Here is a 24190-nt window from a genome sequence, read left to right as displayed (position 1 = left end):
TGAAATAGCTGCTAAGTTACATACGAGTGACCCTCTATCTGTGAGCAGGTACAGACGAGGTAATCAGTGAGATCTATATAATGAGTCTATCAATAGAAACAAATAAAATAACACCTAATTTACTTGACAGGCACATCTTACAGCACAAGTTTACGATGATAATGTTAGATGCTATATCATACCCACTGAACGAGCACCAAACAAATCCAGTATACAATGCAGCAAGCGTCATCATAGCTAGCTAACGTTGATGATGACGTAGCTAAAGAGTGAGTCATCCTGCTTCCTTCATATCTCTGTAGAGCATTGCACATGGGCAGTATCGATTGATGACAGCTGCGTGAATAGGACGGATCGGGTGGTGTCGAACTCTTCACATGCACCAACTTTTTGGGTATGTGAAGAACCCATCGGGTTTCGGTTACTGATCGGCAGTGACAGCAAGTGAAACCAAAAGTCAGTTGTGACATTTTATAAGTTGACCAACTTCCGGGCCGCGTGTGATGAACGGTACAGGAAATAACACAGAGGAACCGGACCCAAATGCAGACAAGGACACAAGAGTAGGGTACTGAACAAATATTTAATAACAAAAGCAAAGGGATTCAATTACAGGGAAAAGGTATACTACAAAGGATGATGAGACGGTCGAGGGTAACAGGAACGGGTGACAAACGAACAGTCGGGGATGTGGACAAGGGAACGGGATCTCAGGAACCTACAAAGGAAAAGAACAAGGAAACAATAATTAATAAACAAACCAACACGAAGTGAAAATACAATCAACTGAGAAACGAGCCAACCGAAGAGAAGTTACCGCGTAAATGAGAACAACGATCTAGTGCCGAATGTGTCCCACATCCGGCTCTTTATGCTGCCACCACTGATTGGGAATCAGCAACAGCTGGGCGGAACCACACCTACCAGACAAACAGAGGGGAAAGACACATGCAGGGAAAAACAGACAGAGGGAGACAAACCAACACAAAAGGAAGAGGGAACGGCCTGACAGGACATGGATCCTGACATTATGTCTGTGTCTCGTTTCAAGCCAATCCATTATCTTCTTCTTACCCTAACCCAGTATTTAGTTGCCTAAACTTGAATAGGTATTTTGCTTATTTAAATTCAGGTCTGTGTCTTGGCGATGTGGGCAGTGTGTGCAGATGAACAGAAGAACAGTGTTTGGCTCCCCTCTGTTATATGAGATCATCATAAATTTAATGTTGAATAGAACATATGTCACTGTGACAAATTCACGTTTTTACTTTAAGGCTCTTCATTTAGCCCCTTGTTGAAATGAGATACCAATAGCCTATGGCTAATATACATACACAGGCTTTGTGGTTAGTTTTAGAGGAAGAGCACCCAGCTGAAGTTCAGTACAGGAGAATTTCACCTGTTTCCTTTTGTGAACCGCAGGAGACACATTTTATATTTTAAGATAGAGCAAGGGCTTATCCACCAGCAGTTGGCTGACGCCTCTCAGTGGTTACATTTTACAGACAGAGCTTTGTTAATCTGATCATGATATCAGTAGCTGAGATGGCAGGTGGAAGAACAACCCATGCAGCACATTTCACCATGAAACTAGAGACATTAAACCTGACAGAAAACTTCTCCTTATATTAGGGAAATCGTCGGATCCTCAGATACAGAGAGCAGGATTAGTTCCTGCAGCCGACAAGAGATCAGTGCCTTGCACAGGAGCATGTTTACAGAGATGGAAAACGGCCATTTGAAAAAAACTCGGTTGCTCAGTGATCTGTCATTGTCTGTAGCATGCTTTAGACATTACTTCACATAATAAATCTTAATGACAGTTCAACACTGGCTGGATTGATTCACAAAACCTTCTATCTGGATTCCGTCAGAGATGGGGTGAAAAAATGTCTTCCACTTTTCAAACAGCTCTATCAAGTGGTTAAAGAACAACATTACTTAAATTTGTACTCCAAAGAAAATAGCCAGAAACGTTACTTTCATATATCAAAATATACACTTATCTGGAGGGAGCTAAAACACGCAGTGGGGCATTGTCATCCAATATTTTGTGATTCTGGTGTCTGAGAAGTATGAGCTCACTAAATATTTAATGATCGGTTTCTAAAGTGAGCAGTGGTAAGTGTTCTAAAGAAAGCATCTACAGATCTTCTCCTTGTTAAATTTGGATTTGGATGAATACATGGCCGTATCCAAATGCACTCAGTGCTTTGTGTGTAGTGGTAAGACAGTTTTAGCATGCTCCACGTAACATTAACACCTGCAATAACAAACGCGTTCTTTCGTCTGCAGATGGTGTTTGTACCAAATCAGCAGGTGACTCAGATCCACTTCCAGAACATCAGATTACAGACGTTATATTTCTTCAGTTGGGTACCTGTGGTGTAAAATAATTTATAGTTTTGAAGACTTTAAATTCTAGATTTACATCTACATTGCAAAATTGTCTTATTTATATCTATGGATTTAATCTTTATTAAGTCTGACGAATAGGTTATGTTTTCGGTTTGGTTTGTTGGTCAGCAGAATTATAGAAAAATGGAATAAATTACTTCCTGCAATAACTATTTATTCTCTTCCATATATATACTGTATATATATATATATATATATATATTGATAATATTTCCAAAGCAGATGCATCTAACTGATTACCTGATCAATCAAATGCAAATAGTTTGAGATCTAAAACAATGTGCACTCACTGAGGCAATGCACACATGGAAAATATCATGGCGTAGTGTGCGTCTTTACAGAAACGTACTACACATCTATTAACAACAAACCTGCCATGACAACGACTGTACACCATGAAAGTGCACAGGGTTGTTTTGAGCATTAAAAAACCAATGTTGCAAAGAGAAGGAAAACATCGAAGAGGGAATTTGGGTAACATTTTATTTTTTTCAGAACATCATCATCATCCTGTATCAACAGGTTTTAACATGTGTGTATTTGTGTGTAACAACACACTTCATTTTGCAGTTTTGATTAGAGGACGTTGGTGCCCGAACAAAGATGGATGGATTTGGGCTTGTTTCCAAAACAAGGTTAATTGTGAGAGTAATCTGACATAGATGAACATTTCTTCTTTTGGTTTAGAAAAGCATCAGGCACCAGTAGTCTTATTTTGCTTCTCCATATAAATATTAACCCTGCCTGATATCACAAATTTAAATTAAAGCAACTCTTACCTTTCTGGCATTTTTACACTTTTCTTTCCTAAACTTAAAATGCTCCAAATAAGCATATGGCAGACTAAAATCTAAAATAAATCCACAAGGTGTTGAAACAGAGGTCAGGCAGGGGGAAGAGGGTGGGACTTTGGAGGGAGGCAAAGTTGTTTGTTCAAATTTTTACTAAGTGCTGTGCGACATGCCAGAAAGTTAAGACTTTAATGAGTAGTAGGGACACACTGACTATTTGGCAAATGGGCTCTATGATCTCACTGTTGTGTGATGAGATTAGTAGTAGCAGCTCCATGTGTTCAACATACATAAAATCTCCATGGTGCAGGCTAAAACTATAGTGCAATGTGTAGTTAACAGTAATAACTGCCGTTTATGCCACCTCAGAAAGCACTGCATCAGCACTGGCCACAGAGCTGACACTACTACTGATAATGGCAAGTTTATCACAGAGCCTGTTCGCGAAGAAATTAGTGAAGTATGTTAAGGCGGCTTTTAGAAAATTAAAAAAGCTTTGGCAAAGAGTTGTTTTGAACAAGGGAGTTTTGTGTTTCAACAGCACACTGTCCAATATTGCAGATATTAGACAGTTACAGATTGTTCATGACTTCAACATCAGAAATCTCAGCAGCACCAAACTAAACTACAATCACACAGGCTCCTATTGAATTATCCCCAGAACTATCGATTACATTTCCCCTCCACTTTAGTGCCTTTGCTACCCATTTAAAAAAAAACAACTCTCTGCCAGCCTCAGCACTTCCTCTTCTTACAATAATTATCCACCACCTCCGGTAAGATGCTCTCGTCCTCCTCCAAGTCCTCTGTCACTGTCTTGCCAACCACCTGGAAGATGTCCTCGGCTGGGACGCCCATGGGCTCAGCCACCTTCACCGTCAACATGTCCTGAGTCAGGACAGTTCCTCTGGAGATCTTGACCTTGGCCACCAAGGACTTACCCAGCTGGAAGTAATGAAAGAAAGGAGTGATGAAAAGTAATAACTTATTTTGTACCGCTCTGAAAAGAGAGAATGTCACTTAACTACATCCAAAACAGTATCCGACTTGGACTTTTGCGTATTTTCTTGTGGAGAGAGGACATCTCACCTTATCATGGCACGGCTTCTCACAAGGCAACATCTTTTTAACGCCGTTCCCCAGCGCCCTCTCCACCAGTCGTATTGCACGGACCAGCTCGGCTAGCTCACTGGGCACCAGTGAGGCTTCATGGTCACTTCCTTTCCACGTTTTGTCCAAGGTTACATGGCGCTCGATGACCTTTGCCCCCAGAGCTACGGCCGCAACTGAAATACTGATCCCAGACTCATGGCCGGAATACCCAATGGGAATGTCTGGAAATTCCTTCTGGTATTCCTGGAATTGACAAGCGGGCGAGTGTTATTTCTAAATCTCACGCTGAGGAGATTGATACAACAACTGATACATTTGTCAGTTAAATTTGAAGTTAAGAGTCAGCTGCTTCTTAGCTTAGCTTAGCATAAAGACTTGAAACTGGAGGAAACAGCTAGTCTAGCTCTACCCAACAATAACAAAATTCACCTACTCCCTAAATGCCAAACTATTACTTTAAGTGAGACACAAGGACACAAACTGCTATGTATATGTTCAGGCTTTCCTTTAGTTTATAAAATGTTGTTTATAAAATGTATGTTTTGATTTTAAAAATGTTTTTAAAAACTATTGTATTACCCTATATATCAAAGTGCTTAAATCCTTGTCATTTTTTTTTTATTATAGTAGATACCAATACTAAAAGTTAAAATTAATAATTCGCCAGCAACCGGTTAGGTTAGCTTAGCATTAGAGACTGGAAACACCACATTTATTAAATCTATAAAAATAAAAAAAACTGAATCATACGTACAAACATGACTGTGGTCACGAGGCATATATATATATATATATATATATATATATATATATATATATATATATATATATATATATATATATATATATATATATATATATATATATATATATATATATATATATCAGCAAATAAATATATTTCACAAAAATGATCAAACTATTCCTTTAATGGCTTTAGCATTGTAGGATAGATATTCATGAAATATAAACATGCTGTGATTAAATTATGGACCCTAGAAAGATAAGATATTAAGACAAAATAAATCGGTGCAACTTGAAAAAAAATCCAAATGCTAAAAACACTAACAGCAATGAGACATACAGCATTTTAAAGACTCCTAAAACTCAATATTCAGCTACTTAAAACTTTTAATTCAGTTTCAAATGCACTGAGATGGTCTGACAACTCGACTTGGTTGAGACATTTTCAAACAGATATAGTTATTATACCAGCCTCTTGATATACGAGTGATACTCTTTTCTATTGTATTCTTCTCACCGTTAGCACTTTGAGGTTGACGTCTTCAGCTTCCAGAGGGTATGCGCTGGTGCACTGCAGGATGGCAAAGTTCGGGTTGTGTGCCTTCACTGTTTTGTACACCTGACGCATCGTCTCCATGCTCTGCATCCCACTGGACACCACCATGGGCCGTCCTGACACAGACAAGAGGGCAACAGCCTGATCAGCATTATGTCTGACATGGACAGAAGCCAAAGTGTGTCACCTCTCTCCTGTAGATCAACATTCAAGCTCACTTCACTAGTTTCTACTGAGATAAGACATTTGTGTCTTCTGCTTCTATTTTGTTTCCACTGAATATTTTATTTGTTTCTATGTAATAGTTTTCCGGATTACATTTCAATTCACATGATGATAAACTCACTTTAGCCCACTCACCTTTCTTGGCAGTCTTCTCCAGATAGGGGAAGTTGTTGGTGTCTCCAGAGCCCACTTTGAAGAAAGGCACATTGAGCTCATGGAGGAACTCCACTGCCATCTAAAGACAGAAAACAGTAACGGTTAAACTTAAACCTGATGAGTCATAAAGCCATCATCAAAAGTCTCTTTCTTACCTCATCCATCCCAGAGGCAGTGAACCAGATCCCCACCTCCTCAGCGTATTTCTGCAGTTCCCTGTACTGCTCATGGTTGAACTCCAGATGGCGCTTGTGTTCCCCGTAGGTTTTTCCCCAGGAGTGCTTTGAATCGTAAGGGCGGGCCAAGGCTCGCTTGTTGAATTTGTACTCTAATTCACTCTTCTGGAATTTGGCGCAATCAGCACCACAATCCTGTGAAGAAAAGATGTATGTGAGGACATAACCAGAAGGGAGGCTTTGTAAACATATTAAATAATATTGATTTATCGTACAGATTCATTTAATGTTAATTCACAGGAAGGTTCCCGGATACGATCGTGTAATTTGGTATTAGTTTGAGGGAACAATGACCACTTACTACACTTCCAATAATTTACTTTTCATTTTTAATCAGTTTCTGTTGTGCCAAAGAGGGGTTTTCATACCAGGATAGCTGACTATGCAAGAGTGGGATTGTTTTATCTTTACAAAAAAGCAAGCAATCTAATCAACATATACGGGGGAAAGTTAATTATAAAAAATTAATAAGGAACCATTACATTTACTGGGGGTTTAAAAGGGATCAGTTCTTCTAAATTAAATTCCTCTGGAAATAAATACCGGCTTATTAACTCAACACAACTAAATTTAAATAACTCAGAACTTTGTTTCCATATCTTGTGTAACTGGTAACAGAAAACAGCGTTCAGGAAATGTCCTGGAAATCACGGCTGATACCTGTGGAATAAAGCTCTGACGACAGCGTAGTCTGAAGGAGGAGCCAAATGAAGTTTATTTTGCATTTATTGAGTTTTATAGATTAACCGTGTGCATCTATTGCTGCTCTTTTTTCTCTGCGGGGTAGTTTAAATGAACAGTGGCTTCAGTACAAATACAGTTACCTCATGTGGCCGCTAACATTCACAAATCAGTCAGTTAAACAGTTTACATCATGCCTGTCTAGACAAAAATCCTTCAGAAGCTCTTGCAGATAGATGGTCCAGACATTAGCACATCATAATCTTAACTAGTGATTTAAGCATTAAGGTCAACAAACACTAGCTCCGTTTATATTTTATTCAAATGAGTGATTCAGACAGGGACGATGTGGCGACCAAGATGTTAAAGTGTCACACTTATAGAGTCCTGAGTACGTCAGTTCACGTGTGTGTGTGTGTGTGTGTGTGTGTGTGTGTGTGTGTGTGTGTGTGTGTGTGTGTGTGTGTGTGTGTGTGTGTGTGTGTGTGTGTGTGTGTGTGTGTGTGTGTGTGTGTGTGTGTGTCTGAAGAGCAACAAACAAAATACGTATTCCCTATTGAAATCAAGTGAATTACCTTTGCCATTTTAATCATTTTCTTGGCGATCTCAATGTCTCCCTGGTGGTTTTGTCCAATCTCAGCTATGATGAAGCACGGGTGACTTCCTCCGATCATTCTGCCGGGACACAGCTCGAACTTTAGAGGCATTTTGTCCACAAAAAAGAAAAATACGAACAGCTAGTGAGAGTACTTAGGTCGCCGAGGACTGGACGGATGGACCGCTGCAGCTGTGAATGGAGGAAGACCCGGAACTGTTCATGTGCTGCACAACCAGGATGTGGGAGGGAGGACTTCCGCGTTGTAGTTCAACGTCAAAGCCGGATTTCATTCACAAATAAAAGCATCATACTTATGCCAAATTAAAGAATTACAGCTCAAGCTATTACATAACATCTATCCTTCTAATGCATACATATCCACATTTTTCATTGATGACAGCTGATCCTTTTGTAAATAAAAAAAAAGATAGAAAATCATGCTTTTCATTTATAAGTGTCTATTTTTATCATCTTTTGGAAAGACTTGAAAATTTAATTTTTGCTAATACTACAGTTAGGTATTAGTTTGATAAGAAAACGATTATTTTTGGCTCTTACTCTCACAATAATACATTTAACATTAGCTTAACATTCATATCACTAAGTAAATCCCATATACATAAATATAAATAATAAACCTGTATATTTAATAATATTTTGAGTCTTTGTCATATGTTGAATCCAACAAAAAATGTTTATCAGCTATTGAATTGTATCAAATTACATTCAGTGAACTTGTCTGCCATTATGACTTGCCCCTAATGTTTGTCCTTCTTGGCTTGTAATGTCTGTCACTTTGTTTTTTGTTCCTTTTTCAATCGTTCATACTATTTGATCATAAAATGTTGTTGGTTTTTTTTTAAAAAGCTGCGCTTATTGCATATACAAAAATCCAAGTATATGGAAGTGAAACCTTCTATTAACATATTTCACCATGAATTTAGTTTGCATGTCAAAGAGTATTAATTACAAAAAAGCCCTAGCTTTATTCTCATTTAATCATTGATGTTTGTTTTGTTGTTGTTTTTTTAAACATACATTATTATAATTTTGCACATTTAAAAGCATCTGATCCAATCCTTTATAATATTATGAAGAATATTGAGCCATATTGTTTGTATGTGGATTTTGTTAATACAATAAATAAATAAAAATCTTTGAAAATGGAGGATTTCAATATTTTGGGTAGACAAAGTAAGCTGGGACTGGTATCACTTTGAAATGTAGCTGTGTCAGTTACTGAGTAGTCTACAAATGACATGGCAATGTTTGTTTGATCAGCAACGCAATCCATCACATTTCAAAAAAGTTATCTTATTTTGCACCTTACGCTAAAAAACTCCACGATTCCAGTGTTTTCACTCAAACTGAAATTCTAAATCACATTTTTCCAAACCTCTAAACTCAAATCATATCATTTAGCACACTTTGTTCACCTGGAAAATAGTGGCTTTCAAAATGCCACACCTGATTATCACGTGGTCTCCCTCACATCTTAACAGGACACAGTTTCCAGTCTAACTGGTCTTCATGGACTCTTACCTGCTCAACCTCAAAACGCTCCAATCATGTGTTGGAGCAGGAAAGAGGCCTCAGATGACCTCTGCTGTGTTTCCCCCGGTCAGTTCAGTCAGCTGACCATTAAACATCAATGAGATATTTACAGTATGTGATTTATTCACATTATTGTAGAATGTGGCAACAGTCTTTTTACTGTTGTACAGTGTGTACCATGAAATTACAACCTTTTTGGGACAGAAAAACCTTAAAAGCAAAGGTATAACCTAAATGGAAAGATATTCATATGACAGCTTTGTGTATACTTTTTGCGTAAAGAAGAGGGAACATGGTTTGGGGTATGTGGTTATTTTGACAAAATGGTGACTCTTTTTAGTTTTGTGTTTTGAGAAACCAAGTTATAGTTTCAGGACACATGTTTAAACGATCGGGGGAAAACTTTAAAGGGCCACATGTGGCATCTTCAAATATAACAGGAGTTTTAGATGAAATCCCAACACCATTTTACAGTAACATTCAGCACAATTAAGGTGTATGGGAACAGCCGCGTATACATTCACAGATGTAACCACACCTCAGAATGTACTGTATCATCATTGACTGCTTGAAAAGTTAGGCATGGATCCAAATCTTTTTAAATAGCGATGATCTTCATACCAGAGAAGTATTGCCATTGAGTGAGGACATTTGACAAGCCAGGGCTGGTGATGCAGATATTCCCCTGAACAGACCTCTGACCTTTGGAAAAATCCCATGTGGCTTCCCATCCCACGTTTGAATGTTCACACATTTCTGAATTGAGGTGCATAACGCAACCACACCCTGTAATTAAATTTCACACAAACCACTCTGTGGTTCAGCGGTCTGTCAGCATCGTGTGGCAGAAATTCTCCGACCTGTCTATTCTCAGTGTAGTTTGCCTTTCTCTTACTTCACCTTTTATTCTCCCTGTCAAACTTCTTGTCTGTTTCTTTCAGACTCAGTCCTCTGTTCCTCTTTTTCTTCCCTTTCATTTATTTTCTTCACTTTATCTCTGTCCATCTTCTGCTGTGCCTGTCTGACTCTCTCTCCCAACCTTTGTGGGGGATGCTTTATTCTACCATGTCCGCCGAGATGCCGCCATCATCCTTCACGCCCACTTTGATTGTCTTGCCCATAAGCAGCTGCATATCCTCTGGAGGGATGTCCTCTGGTTCACCGACCTTCACTGCAAACATGTCCAGGCCCAGAACCGTGCTTTGGGGGATTGTTGCCGTAGCCCCCACTGACTTGCCCAAACTGGGGGGCAAAAAGTGTAGAGAGAAAAAAAAAGGGGGTCAGGTTCAGGGCTCAGCAATAAGGATTGTGCACTTGCCTGCACATTGAAGGTGATGATGGAAGTAGCTAGGGAGTGAGCCACCACGCTTTCCTTTCATCTCTGTACACGCAGTACTGAAACATTAAGATTGAACCCTGAGATTATTTTTAAACAATGGCGAACTGGAAAATATTATGAACACAATGCATTCCAGAAGAAACAGTTAATACAGGGAGGGGTCATCTTATCATCATATCAACCTTATTGTTGTCAAACTAATTGTGGCAAGGTTGGGTCTAATAATAGAAACTAAATAGTTCAGTTAGACTTGTTGGAAGTCATCATGTCACAAAACATTGCGATTTCTTTTATTGTTTTAAAAATGATTTCACTGACTAAAAATGGTTCTTCGGAGTCTTTGATCAGAACTGCATCTGTAGCAACACTCTTTTATTCATACAGTAGCAGCGTTCTGCAATTCAGATATAACAGTCCGTAAAATGTTGTAATTGAGAATCAGAATCGAGTGTTCAACAAAGCCGTGTAATGCAGGTTTTATTAACTGAAATCAAGTTTTTATCAGATTGCCAGAGAAAGCATGCCAAAATAAAACCACAGAAGACACCCAAGGCTTGGGACTGTCTGATACAAACAGTGCTGTATCCTTAACAATGGATAAGATACAGAGAATGCCTGAAGGTCGTCTGTTAAATCCGGGCACAGTTTCCAGTCTAACTGGTCTTCATGGACTCTGCTCAAGCTGGGGTGGAACACAATGAACATGTGTCTTAATGTCAAGGCTTAATTAAATATGCCATGTGCGTAACATTGACATTGGTTATGTGTATCTTGTGTTGACAGATGCCTGTTCCCGTGACGACAGAGCTTCAAAGGCTTTGTTGTGGTGCTATTAATACTAATATCCAAATGATCTCAGTGAAATATTAATATATACTGTAATATCGATGCTGAGTAATTGTTGCGCTTCTTTAGGGTGTGTGACATCCGTTTAGAGTAGGGACGCACAATTCTGGTCCTGGAGGGCCTCTGTCCTGCATGTCTCTGGTTTCTCCCTGCTCTAACACATCTGATTCTAATGATCTGCTCATTATCAAGCAGCTGAAGCTCGTCACAGGTTTGAAAATTGTTTGAATCAGGTGTGTTAGAGCAGAGAGAAACCTGAAACATGCAGGACAGAGGCCCTCCAGGACTGGCATTGGGCACCCCTGGTTTAAAGAAACCCCTTGACTACTGAAGTAAACACAACAGATTTACCAGATTGATGTTGCTATCATGTAATCGTCTTCATCAGCTGAAATGACATGCTGACCTATATGTCAACTACTATTTTTCTCCTATGGCAAACATCTTTATCTCTGACCCAATTCCACTTCAAGAGGTGTCAAAGACCCGCCCATACCTGGAGGTTGTCATTGGTTTGTTTGTCTGCAGGTTTACGGAAAACTACCGGCTCAATTTTCATGACACTTGGTGGAAGGGTGTGGCCAGAGGTGAGACTATAGAGTCTGTCGGGGTCCTCAACTAAAATCCACAGGGACTGAACCATCATAGGTTTGTTTAGATTGAATCATACATGTCATTTGCAACGCAGTTAAAAAGAAAAAAAAAAGACAAAAAGACTTGTCACCAGAGTGGGTGGTGTCAGATGGTGCCCCCTTACTGCGGTCAGGATCCTACGGTCATTGCAAACTTTGTGCACTGTCACTGCTGTAGTTTAAAGTTCGGCAGCCCTCTGCGGCCCAAAGCAGTTGCTCAAGCAGCGCCTCTGGATGCAGCATTGGCAAAGGAAAAACCCATTCAATTTTGGAGGGGAATAAAATCCCAAGGTGATACATAAATGATTTTTCCCCTTTTGTCAACACTGTAAGATAGGGCGTAGCATTGGTGGAGGTCTGCACTCCCTGATTATCCTAGTGACCATTTTGAAGGTAAACTTAGTTACACTAACCCCGTAGAAAAAAAGGGAAACAGCCATCATTTTCATAACTGGCAACGTAAATATTAACCCCTAATTATGTAAAGTGTAAAAGGAGATTTACGAGAGGATAGATTTTCACATTTCACTGGAGACATCTTAAAGCTGTTAAATTCATACCGTATATTTACAGGATCAGCAAGCAATGTGGTACTTTCAATTGTTATCCACACTGACCGCAGAATAATATTAAATACCCAGCCGAAGAATGACAGGACGACAGCTTTAATTCACTTTTTACTGGTATTGAAATCAAATGGACAATGAACACGCATGGTCGAGTAACAGATGGCTAATATCTAGTTCTCTATAAAACCACAACTGTCTAATTTCAGTGACATAAATGTTTTATATATTGTATATATATTGCCTTCTGTATATGTACATAGGTACACGCATAGTACATACACACTGTTATTGTTTATAACACACACACACACACACACACACGCGCACACACACACACACACACAAATGGGTCATATTTATTGTAAATGACTGGACCTAGTTCAGTTTCTGACTGGAGAGGGGAGACTTTTCAAAAGGAAATGCATAGATTGGAAAATTGAACACAATATGCCACAAGCAGGACCTACACACAGTTCAAAGTACACACACAGATTTTGGAGTTTTGTCTTAGAAGTTTGGTCCATGAAAAAAACAAACAATTTTTTTTGAAGATACTGTTTTGTATGAATAAAACCATTTCATATCAATCAATCTCTGTAAGTCAGAGAAGGATTCATGATACTGGCAGGTTAAGAGTTAGAGCACAGCATCATGGGAATGACATTGTTTGGTGGCCATGTGAAGCAGGTTGTAGTGCAGCTGTATAGGCCCAAACATCAACCTTTCTCTTATAGTGTCCCAACTCACCACCCTTACAGAAATGTTAAACAAGACCACGAGACCTGTTCAGGCCTCGTCTCAGTATGTTTAACCATGATTAAGAGGAATTACGAGGTCCTGTTTGGTACGTGAAAGAGGTGCACACAGGTAAAACCTTTGAGGGGGGCAGAAAATGGATGGATGGGGGTAGGCCCACTGGCTATATCCTTCCACTGGGGGGGAGGGGATGGGAGATGCACAGAAGAAGGGGTGTAAGCCCCCTTGTCTTCAGAATAAAGATTGTGGTCATTAGGTTGGTTGGTGTGTGGTGATATGATATGGAATGACGCCCTAGCGGACCAGCGGGGACTGCTTCAGGGAGATGAGGACAGAGCGCATGCGGGACACGTCTTTGGCCTGCTTGCTGGACTTTGGGTTGAAGTCGCAGAGCCGAGCCACCCGCTCCCACTCCGTGCCGGGGTTGTTCTCATCCAGATCTGAAACCATGGCCTCCTCAGCCGCCCTACACGCAGCAGAGAAGGAAAGGACATGGAAGAGAAAACAATCAGTGGAGGAAGACGTAAGACACACCAAAGTACACACACAGCTCTGAAGAAGTCCTCTGCTGATCACCAACACACACAAGTTCGGTTGGAACTCAATCATTCCTCTGATAATTCACCTGTCAGATATATTTAAGTTAAAATTTCAGTCTGACATTAAGATTTAAGAAATGCTCCACTCGTATTGAGCATAAATGACTACACTATCTTTTTATGGCTTGGAGGGACTTTGATGGTTCAGCAGAGTCTACCTCAGGGCAGGACAGTCGAATCACCACATAAAAATGGACATCCATTTGTCTTTAGGGTCACAAAGAGAAACAAACTACAACAGTTTTATTACCTGTGGCATGCCCCCCAAACTCGGCTTACACATTACAGTACAGTCATCTGTATTTGGACTCCACAACAATAAAAGGGAGGTACATACAAAACACTGATGAGAAATCCAAAGAAAAACAAACCAAAGCTAAACAAAGTAAGTGCAAGTTCTGATAAGCGTCTTTGGTTGGTTAAAATTGCAGTTCAGTATAGAACTGGAGGAGGGGAGTTTTCCCACACCCTTATACTTAAACTTGCCCTGTGGTTACATATTTACAGTGTTCTCATTCCTCAGCAAGACCCAGGCATAATGCCAACGAGCCCATCTTTATAATTGTCCTTGATTAAAAAAGGAACAATAATGGCAAGTTTTTTTTAGTTGTTTTTTTAACCAAGCCCAAAAGAACTTGAAGCACTGCTGGGTCTGACCCATGCATTGCACTGCGGCTGAAAAGCCGGCTATTACCTGTGTGGCAAATAATGCGTTAACGTGGAACAGATCAAATACTGTCTTCTTGGTGAAGGTTTAGTGTTTTTAAATCATCTATCAGAACAAAAAACAAAAAGAAAATATTTACACTACCGGACTTAACACATAGAACTTGAATTAAAAACACAAAAAGTAAAAAAAATAAAAAAAGAATAACAAAGACAAAAATTAAATCTAAAAATGGATCGGTGCCACTATCACAAGACATTTTGAGATGCAGGCCACAGATTATGGCTAAACAAAGGCCCCACCCACAACATAGTAATAATTCCACTGCCGTAATACTTTTCTACTTACGGGGATTTTATTTTCTATTCCCCACCCAACCTGCAAGCACAAACGCAGCTACTAGCTACAACACAGTACACAAAGCAAAATGGGGATGAGAAGCCAATGAACATTCACCGTCACAACCAACTACAAATACACAAAAGGGACTAGAAAGGACCACACCATCACAGAAGGGACATTACAAACCTCTACCTAGGCAGTGGATCTAACTGTTGGGACAGTAAACTGGGTATCTGTGCAATGTATAATTATCTAACACACACACACACACGCACATATATATATACACTCTTACAGAAGAACTGCATCTATCCCCTGTCAAAAATAATTATTTGGAGGTTCTGGGGTTTTATATTTTTACTTAACTGGTCTAGGCGGTAGCAAGGATGGTTAATGTGTGTGCTTTAAGGTGCATAGGAAAAGAAAACAGGGAGAAACAGTTTCACAAGTCAGAATTTAGAAGAGAGAGAGAGGGGACGAAATGAAAGACAACAAAAATGAGCTTAATGCAGATGTTGAAAGCCAGCATGCAAAAGCGACTTTCTTCAGAAGTGTTCAAAATGATTAGTGTGCAGCCTTTGGTTTTGGTAAGTGGAAAATAAATTTCTGCTTCCTGCCATTCTGTCAGTTACACACACAAGGACATTATGGCTTGGGCTCTCATTTATAAGACAAACAAGTTAGCTGAGAACACAAACACAGTAATATCCTGATCTATAAAATGTTTGAAAGCGCTCCTACAATACATTATATCTTGTCACAACACATTAAAAGTTAATTTAACAACATTTACGGCTATCCTTAATAAGCATTGTTCAGATATTTTGATGTATTTAATTCTCAAAATAGGGGGAAGTGGTATTCACATCGTTCAAGCCCACTTGTTCCTATTGAATGCTTATAAATGAGGCCTCTGGAGTCCTCGCCGTAGTCTCAAAAACAAGATGAAGGAAGTGGTGTGATTCAGTGATTCTACAACACAGCTGAGGCTCAATCCCACATGATAACAATACGCTGCTTTAACTGCACGGAGGTGTGCACATTTACAAAAAAATTAAAAAGAACTATTGAAAAACAAAAATACCCCGTTATCATCATTAATAATGCATTCTAACCCAGGTGATGAAAAAAGGAGCATGTCTCAATATGAAGTTACAAATACAAATGGAAATGTAATGCCATATGAAAAAATAGAAAATGTTAAAATATTCTCACCAATTTAATAGCTTATATATATTTCTAAAAACAAATGCTTTCCTTGTATGTGTCACAATGTCACAATGTCTAAAATCGATCGGCATGAACTATACATTTCAATTAGCAAAATCAAAAGTAGGTAGGGCAATTTAAATGTTTTTTTTTTATTTTTTAGAATTTGACCATATGGCTATAGTGTGTAAATAAGATTTTGTTGGAGAGACTATGCAAGAAAAGTAAAAGAAAGAAAAAAATAAAGTCTATAATAGAATTAATTGTGACAAAATGGAATCATGCATTTGGAAAATCATGACACCCCTGATAATAACTGATAACTTCGACACTGCTACAGGTTCCCTCGACCCTAAAAACTAAAGCTGATTAATAGGAAAAATAAAAAACACACAAAAAATAGTGTACACCACAGTGCAGGCTAATGGGCCCTCCAGAGTAATTTAAAAGGAAAACCAAAGGCTGCACAACTCAGTCCATTGGATCGCTAGCTGGGAACAATGAGCATGTCATCATGTCGGACAGCAGTAGCTACAGAGCAGTTAACATTCTAACGCATAAACACACAGTTCAGTTTGAAGCAGTTGCGTAACCATGATACAACCAAAGGTGTTATTAATAAAGTATGTTTTTTTTTTTGCTTTTCTTGGCACCAATAAGGAGGAGAGAGAGATTGTGAGTGTGACTCATTATCACAAGTCAAGAATTCTGCAGGTTTAAGAAACCCAAACACTGATCTATCACATGCTACCCCACAACAATCTGAACAACCAAAATGATGCAAACAAAGTTGTATTTTCTAAAGGTGATAAATGTCCCAAAACTTTTAAGGACCTTTCTGCAGCCTATTAAAAAAACATGATAAAATATTCTGAAAGCCAGGGACAAGTAATCAACTGGAGTTTCTCAATCTTACAGATTGCTCTAATCAAAGTCCAAGGGAAAGAAATACAGTTTGATCTTTTCTTCTTCTAAATCTTCTATCCTGATAACGGTATATAGCAAGATATAGCATGTTTTCTGGTTATTCAATAAATAAACAGTCTAGTTATAAAATAATCACATGGTAAAGCACATTTGTCCTATACTCCTGTGTGTTCATCACAAACCGATTTTGTTGAAAGACGATAAATTATCATATTGAATTATTGCATAGCCCTACCTTTTCACATTCACAAAATTACAGTAACTCCCCACTCCGTTTCACATGTAGCATGGTCAGGCTGGCACTACCCTATTCTGCACATTGCCCTATTCTTTACATAAGTTGAGTTGCTAAGGTTGGGAATAAGGGAAGTTAATTACTAATGAATTTAGACTTGTAGAGATTCAGAGGAAGGAACCATCACCAAGAATGTCAACTCTGCACATTGCTCAGTGAAACCATAACTTGTTTTGTGAAATTTGAGATAATGCAGTCCACCCAAGACACATGCCCAATTATAAACACAACTGCTTCAAACAAATCTATACACATTCTACTCCTGAATATATTTTGTAGATCCTTTCTAAAAATGTGTTGACTAGAAACAAAAAACACTTTCTATGAGAGTTCATACAATTGATGTAAGCAACTGTTGGAAATTCACGTGATTTTTTTGCAAAATGTTTTGCTGAAATGAGGAAGGAACAAAGTATGGAAGTGATAACGATTATGAAAGAATTAGATTGAGTTTCATGGAAGTTACAGAGGAGCGCGCATGTGTATGTGTGAGATGGCATGCAGTCATTCTGTTTGCTGTAATATCCTGAAAGGCATCCGCTAACAAATGACATGCAGACATATGGGGTGAAAATTATTAATGCAGTTTACATTTCAAAAAGAAAAATTAGCTAGATGCTGCAGTGTAATAACTGGAATTACAATTTTTTTTTTTTTTACAAAAAATAATAATTGAGGGAACTAAAACATGGCAACACAACGGGAGGTAACTAATGCCCTAACTAATGAGATGATGTCAATGGTTGGATGCTGGGAGTTGATGATGACGGTGGAAAAAATCAAAAAGAAAGAAGGGAGGATGTTAGTTGGAGCAACATACACATAACCAATGAGCTCAGAGAAGGGCTGCTTGTAGAAGTCTTCATCCAGCACCCTGGACAAACATCCGCCCAAACGACAGAGCAGCAAGAAGGCAGGAGAGAAGAGAGACAGTGATAAAGGGGAGAAGAGGATGGAAACAAGCATTATAGGTTACCACACAATAATATGCTAAAAAGTTACATCATCAAGGGCTCAGGGCTTTGGAAGGACTTCTAAATGCAGAGAGGGTGAGGCTGTCAGTTGACTGTGTCTACCGCTAAAAAAAAGTTGGCTGCTATTGTAATTTGACGCCTTCTTCAAAAAGAGTGTTCTTAGCCCTAAATTGTGGATAGCTGCTGTGCGCATTGGGGAAAAGAAAAAGATCCTGAAAGTAAATGGATTGCTGAAATAAAACGTGCTAGAAGCAGACAGAACCACAGCGATGGGAGCCCACTAGCAACAGATTTTGCTTGTGCAGGTAACATAACAGAAAGCTCTTATTTATGTAACTAAGCTAGATAACAGTCAAACAGGTTCAGACAATAATAAGTTATTAAGAAAGGGCAAGCTATATATATGGATTTTGCGTGGCAATTTTTAGCCAGTAGACTCCAAAATTGAATATCCATGTGACGCACTTGGCACTATACGAATCCACTATTTTTTCATATAGACTATCTGCCAATGTTTTCAGTTTCAATGATGATTTGGGCCACATTAAAGTAATCAAATTCAGTTTCATAATGATCCGGAGAAATGTTTACACTTCTCAACGGGTGCTAGTCAGCGCAGTCAGGGACAGCCATTGGTGTGGGAGGATCCCTGTCTCCCTGCATTTTCTTAATGGCGGTGAGCCCGAGTGGCTTAAGGCCTGCAGCTACAACTGTGATCTTTAAAGCACCCTTCACCCAGACCTTGACGCATCTCGGGGACATGGACTTAATGCTTGCCGCACCCTCTCATCCTACAGGGATGGATGGCTTTCAACCAGGGCGGACTATCCTCAGTACTTCAGGGGTCGGCAGCCATGTTGCCATCTGGTTTGCCATGCTTTGTGTGTATGACTTTTTTGCTGTGTCATGACCATTCATATCCTTTGGGAAACCCTGTTCAGCATGCTCACCCTGATAGAATATATATAACGACTGATTAATAAAAATAAATGGCGGCTCGACTGAACAGCCAATGATTCTAGCCGCCACTTTTAGCTTCTCTAATATGAGGACTTGTTTGCCTATCTTTGATTCATATTGCTTAAATACTTTTAGCTTTTTTGACTGGTTGAAATACATGGTAGATTAGTGGGACAGGCATCTGTCTTTATATACATTATACAGTATAACCCAAATGATTGATGAGTTTAGAAAAGAAGAAATATATAAATGTATTTATCATAAAAAACATTCATATGAAAAAGATTTTCCATCAGTAACAACAAACACAGGGCTGCCAGATGAACAGGGAGTCATGGCTGCAGGTAGTTTATTATTAATAGGGCAGCAGTGTCACTTTACAGTGCAGGAGAAACCGAGACAGAAACTCTACCACTCTGCAAAATGATGAGTTACTATATCAGACATTTCTTGGTCTGATTGTTTTTTTTTTGCATAAAGAAATTGTAAGATACTTCTCTTGAGCCACTGTGCTGAACTAAAAATAACAGGAAGCCAAATCCACAGTGAAGTAAAGGAGTCCAATTGATTTTCTCTCACACTCTGAAGTCATGACCAGGTGGCGTAAATCCAAGATAATAATATAAACACAACACGATATATGCTTTAATCACCCATCACTAAATCCAGTGTAGAGTAAGAACTTCAGCGGTTAAGCAACTTTAGCCTCGCTTTAAGCAGAGGAATAAAGATATTAAGTATACTGTGCTGGGAAACTGTATGTATCAGAGGACACACACCACTGCAACACAGAAGTTTTTGTTGCAGGGTTATTGAAAAGTGCGTGTCAAAGCATTGGATGATACTACTACATGACCATGTTCTTGCCTCATCTACTGTAGCATCTCAAATGAACTGCTACCTCGAGGGTTGGAGCTAGCGCAGGATAGAAACACTGACATGCTGGGAGAGCAGCACACCGTCTTCCTGGAACCTCATGGCTAAGGTGGACCCATTTCCTTTCCTGGGTTAGGGTAAACCTTGGTATTCAGTTATATTCTGACCTATGGCTGAATCCAAAACTGCTGCTATTATGCAAGAACTTTACACCATTTCTAAATAACTTGAGGGTCCTCCATAGCATCGTCTTTGTATGAAGCCAGTACCTGTTATTGGTTTTGGTTTTCTCCAGCTGCTCGTTTTGCCTGGCGTGCCACTCTTCCAGTTCCACCATGGCTTTCTCCTTCCACTCTGCCTCCTGCTTACGAGAGTTTTCATCTGAGGAGGGAGGTTAGCGAGGTAAATGGCAATAAAGAAGCAAATGTGAGGGTAAACACAACAGCCGACAATGATATGAATAACATTTTACATTACATAACATTCAAATACTACAAAAACAAGACTTGCAAGGTTTGAATCTCAAGCACTTGGCATTGATCTCATGATTTGAACCTTCCCTTCTCGGACAGCAGTGGTCTGTGCGGTTTCCTTGTAAAAGAGAAACTCTGGTGTGTGCTTACCTAGCAACTCCAGCCGATCGCCTTGCTCCTCCCTCCACTTACGTAGGCTTTCCGGTTCAGCCTGAAGCCTGTCTGCGCTGGAAATTGCTGCATAGGCGTCTGATGGACCATTGCTTTCCTGAGAAAAAAGGTAATGAAATGCAAAGGTAATCGCGTTACTTACCAGAAAACTATTTTATCAATGTCATATATGGGGATATGGTGAAGTATTCATCTTTCCAACTATCATTTGAAGGTTCTTTGGGTTTAATCAGCTTAGCTTCCCTCACTGCCAGAGAGAAATCCTGACAGTGCAAAAGGCAGCTATGTTGCAATGACAGCACAGGAAAAGGAAGTTGGAGCAAATCTAACAGCCAGATAGTCAAACCTCTGAGATCAGCACTGAAATCACAATGCTGGAGGTGAAAGGAAACTGCTGTTTTCCAAACCAACACTTATAGGCTACATTATACACATACTGTATATTTTTGTTATTTTCTACAATGAGAAAGCTGCAGAATTGATGAATGAAGAAATAAATTAAGACAAAAACTGGAGCAAATCTCATTATTGATTTCAATTCACTGAGGATATTTCTGGTTCGTTACAACTTTAGTTTTATATCTTGTAGTTTTGGGCCATCATTCCTTTCAGTAATTATAACATTTCTATAAATTACTGACATCTGGGAACATGGCAACCTCGCTAAAATTAAGTCAAAAACGCAAGGACGTATACCAAAATGTTACCCAAACTTTTTAGAAAACATCGAATCAATGTTTCAATTTCGGCCTACTAGTTGCAAGCACCCCATTTTTTCTCTGCAATGAGAATTACCAGCATTTCTGGTGGGCTAACGTTCTGTTTCACATCCACATGGTATACATAATCAGATTTAACTGTTGGCTTGTTTACAACCTGCCTGATCACCTGACTGCACGTATTTCTTCACCAATCAAGACTTCTATTCTCAGTTCATCCGCAAAGGTGGTATGGTAAATGTTGTCAATATCCAATGTCTGAAAGGGTCCAAGTGGATCGATCACGTTCAGCCTTGGTATTGGCACAGCTTGACTTCACTGGCTCGTTTTTGTATTAGCAAAAGTTGCGTATAGTACCTTTCTTTTGGTACCACCTCAGTCGAAGTTCCAAGTGAGATGAGACAATGCTAAAAGCTGGAGTTAAAACACTGCAGATCCCTGATTGGTCAGAAGCAATAATAACATACAGGCTACTAAGCTACTGTCAATAGTGGCCACAATTGTTTTATTTTACTTTTCAACCCAGTTTTCTTTTAAAAATAAACCCTCTGTTCACTACGCCGTACAATTGATAAAGTGCGGATGTTCCTCTGTTTTGCCATCAGTGAGTTTGAGTTGTACAGTGTTGTGTATGTGCTCAAGGACAAGCTGTCAAAGGTATCTCTATTCACACACAAATACACAGGAGCAAAACACAAAGACAGAAGAATTGGGCAGTTTGACAATTTAAGAGCAAATCTATTAGGACCAAAAACTGTGAAAATATATTACCCCATGGAGATCCCCGTTGACAGCAGCATCTGCAAAAAATACACAGAAAACAGCTGTTAAAAATCAAGCAGACAAACAAAACTGCAAACATGATTAAATATGTTTGAGAGGCAAACAACAAAAACACTATAATGCCAATTGCCTTGGCTAACTGGGAATCTCTTTACTATTGCTGAATCCTCAAGATTTGCATAAAATGATATGTCAGCACTTCTGACCACAACTGAGCAACAGCCTCAAGGAAACGAGGCAGTCGTGGCCAAAGGTCGCTAAGTTCCAACAATTTCCTCTTTCGGCTGTAAGGTTTAGCTGGCAAACTTGGTCGCGCCCCAGCAAGTAACGTTAATCAAGCTATAAGAAACGTCTTTTCTTCAAAACTGTGAGATTTTTGCAGAATCCAATTGTGTTACAGGCGCTTTTAATACTTTGCATTGGTTTAAACTGTATAAAACCTAACACTACGACCACGTAAAGAGATATAAATAACACGGTTTCGTGGATACAAATTAAAATGACAAAAAAAAATGGAGATACGAGGTTTCAGCGATGAAGACACGGCCAGCGGTGGAACTGCTGTTATCAGACAGCTTCATTCATTTAAGTAACGCTTTTCTTACGCAACGTAACAGGCGTTAACCTAACCAACGATAACCGTAGTTACTCCCAGTTTCCCGTTTACGTGTTAATTTGTCAGTTTTACGAAGTGTTGACACACAGGTTAATGTTAACGCTAGCTAAGCCTGTAAGGCCAATTGCTGCGAGCTAAGCTACCATTAGCATCTGCCCAAAAGCATCAACTTCAGTGTTCATTTGGGGCTTCTGTGAGGTTTAACATGAGCTTTAGTAAAACAACACGTATTGCACCAGAATATTAAAGCCAACTACGGACAACAGTAAAGATAAACGGAGGGAAATAGCCCCTGCTCGACCACAATATTCACCCACCGTTGTTTGAGGAGTCTCCCAGCGACGACGGCACCTCTCCGCTGTCCAGGATGCTGAAGCCTTCGTCGTTTTCAATCCCCGCGATTTCGCTCTCTTGCTGGGCCAGGAACGCGGCGGCGGGGTCCTCCTCCGAGGAGACACCGTTTCCAGCGGCGGGCGCGTTCAGCATGTCAAAGTCATCCATGTTATTCTGAGTGTTTGTGGGAGGATATAGATGTGATGAGAGCAGGTGTTCTAGCGGGTGACCGAAACCGACTAGCTCAACGGGAAGAAGAAGGACGACAATAAAAAAAAGTCAATGCTAGCTAAGGAGCGGAAGCAGACAAATAGCCAATCACAAACCAGGAAAAGTGACTGACAGTGCAGCGCACCAATGAGAAAGCAGATGCTTCAAAATGGAACCAATCAAATGTGTAAACGTTCCTGCATACGGGTCCCGTGACATCCTGGGAGCTCTGACAGAAATCTGCAGTCCGTTTGAGATTAAGCAAGATAAAAAATATATTGTCTTCACCTCAGTTCTGCTATTTTATTGCAGGCTATATCAGGTTTTACCTAATTTTGTTCTCCCCAGATCATACAACCGTGTTTGCTTTTTCCACATGCCCTCTGTTAAACACCATCCCAGTTCTTGGGCTCTCTCTTTGCAACCCTGCTATTAAACTGGTGAAACACAACATTTGTTGTGTTCAGCCCAATTACAATGTCATGGTGGTTAATTATTAACAGCCCTAAAAGTCTCAAAAGGCTCAGGTGACAAGCACACACTCACCTGACTCAAGGTGCAGCCTGGAGAAAATATATTGGTTATTACCAAACGCGGTTTGAGGGACTCTGTGCCCTTGGTGCTACAGTATATCAAAGCTAGAATTCACCACAATTAATACAAACTATAAATTGTAGCCTTTTGCTCATAGTTGAAAACTTGTTTTGCTGTATATTGTGAATATGAACAATGACCAGAAATATGCAACCAGTTGTTGCTTACTTTTTACAGTGGCCGTGAAAGACAAAGGTATGTCTCCTTGCCTGGGCAGGTCAACATTTT

General features: G+C 39.5%; 2 protein-coding genes across 4 annotated transcripts; both read right to left on the bottom strand.

Annotated features, from left to right (window-relative positions):
* Positions 1-2895: 2895 nt before the first annotated feature.
* nansa (N-acetylneuraminic acid synthase a) lies at positions 2896-7706 on the bottom strand. The gene is made up of 6 exons (XM_083935680.1): positions 7496-7706; positions 6159-6374; positions 5983-6082; positions 5584-5738; positions 4299-4565; positions 2896-4154 (listed from the first exon to the last, which is right to left on the bottom strand). The coding sequence occupies exons 1-6, from the start codon at positions 7625-7627 to the stop codon at positions 3945-3947; spliced, it is 1080 nt and encodes a 359-aa protein (XP_083791806.1). The 5' UTR covers positions 7628-7706; the 3' UTR covers positions 2896-3944.
* Positions 7707-12559: 4853 nt separating this feature from the next.
* Positions 12560-23405, bottom strand: clta (clathrin, light chain A). Of its 3 annotated transcripts, XM_083938056.1 has the most exons (7): positions 23143-23405; positions 22198-22226; positions 20687-20804; positions 20333-20444; positions 18074-18127; positions 15189-15224; positions 12560-13680 (listed from the first exon to the last, which is right to left on the bottom strand). In XM_083938056.1, exons 1-7 carry the CDS (start codon positions 23324-23326, stop codon positions 13509-13511), a joined length of 705 nt encoding a protein of 234 aa, XP_083794182.1. In that variant the 5' UTR covers positions 23327-23405; the 3' UTR covers positions 12560-13508. The 3 variants fall into 3 exon arrangements, with proteins under 3 accessions (XP_083794182.1, XP_083794183.1, XP_083794184.1); XM_083938057.1 differs by lacking the exon at positions 15189-15224; XM_083938058.1 differs by lacking the exons at positions 15189-15224; positions 18074-18127.
* Positions 23406-24190: the final 785 nt, after the last annotated feature.

The sequence above is a fragment of the Echiichthys vipera genome (genome assembly GCF_963691815.1).
Source record: "Echiichthys vipera genome assembly, chromosome: 2".
NCBI lineage: Eukaryota > Metazoa > Chordata > Actinopteri > Perciformes > Trachinidae > Echiichthys > Echiichthys vipera.
Note: the sequence above shows the minus strand (reverse complement) of the source record. Positions and strands in the feature narration are given on the sequence as shown.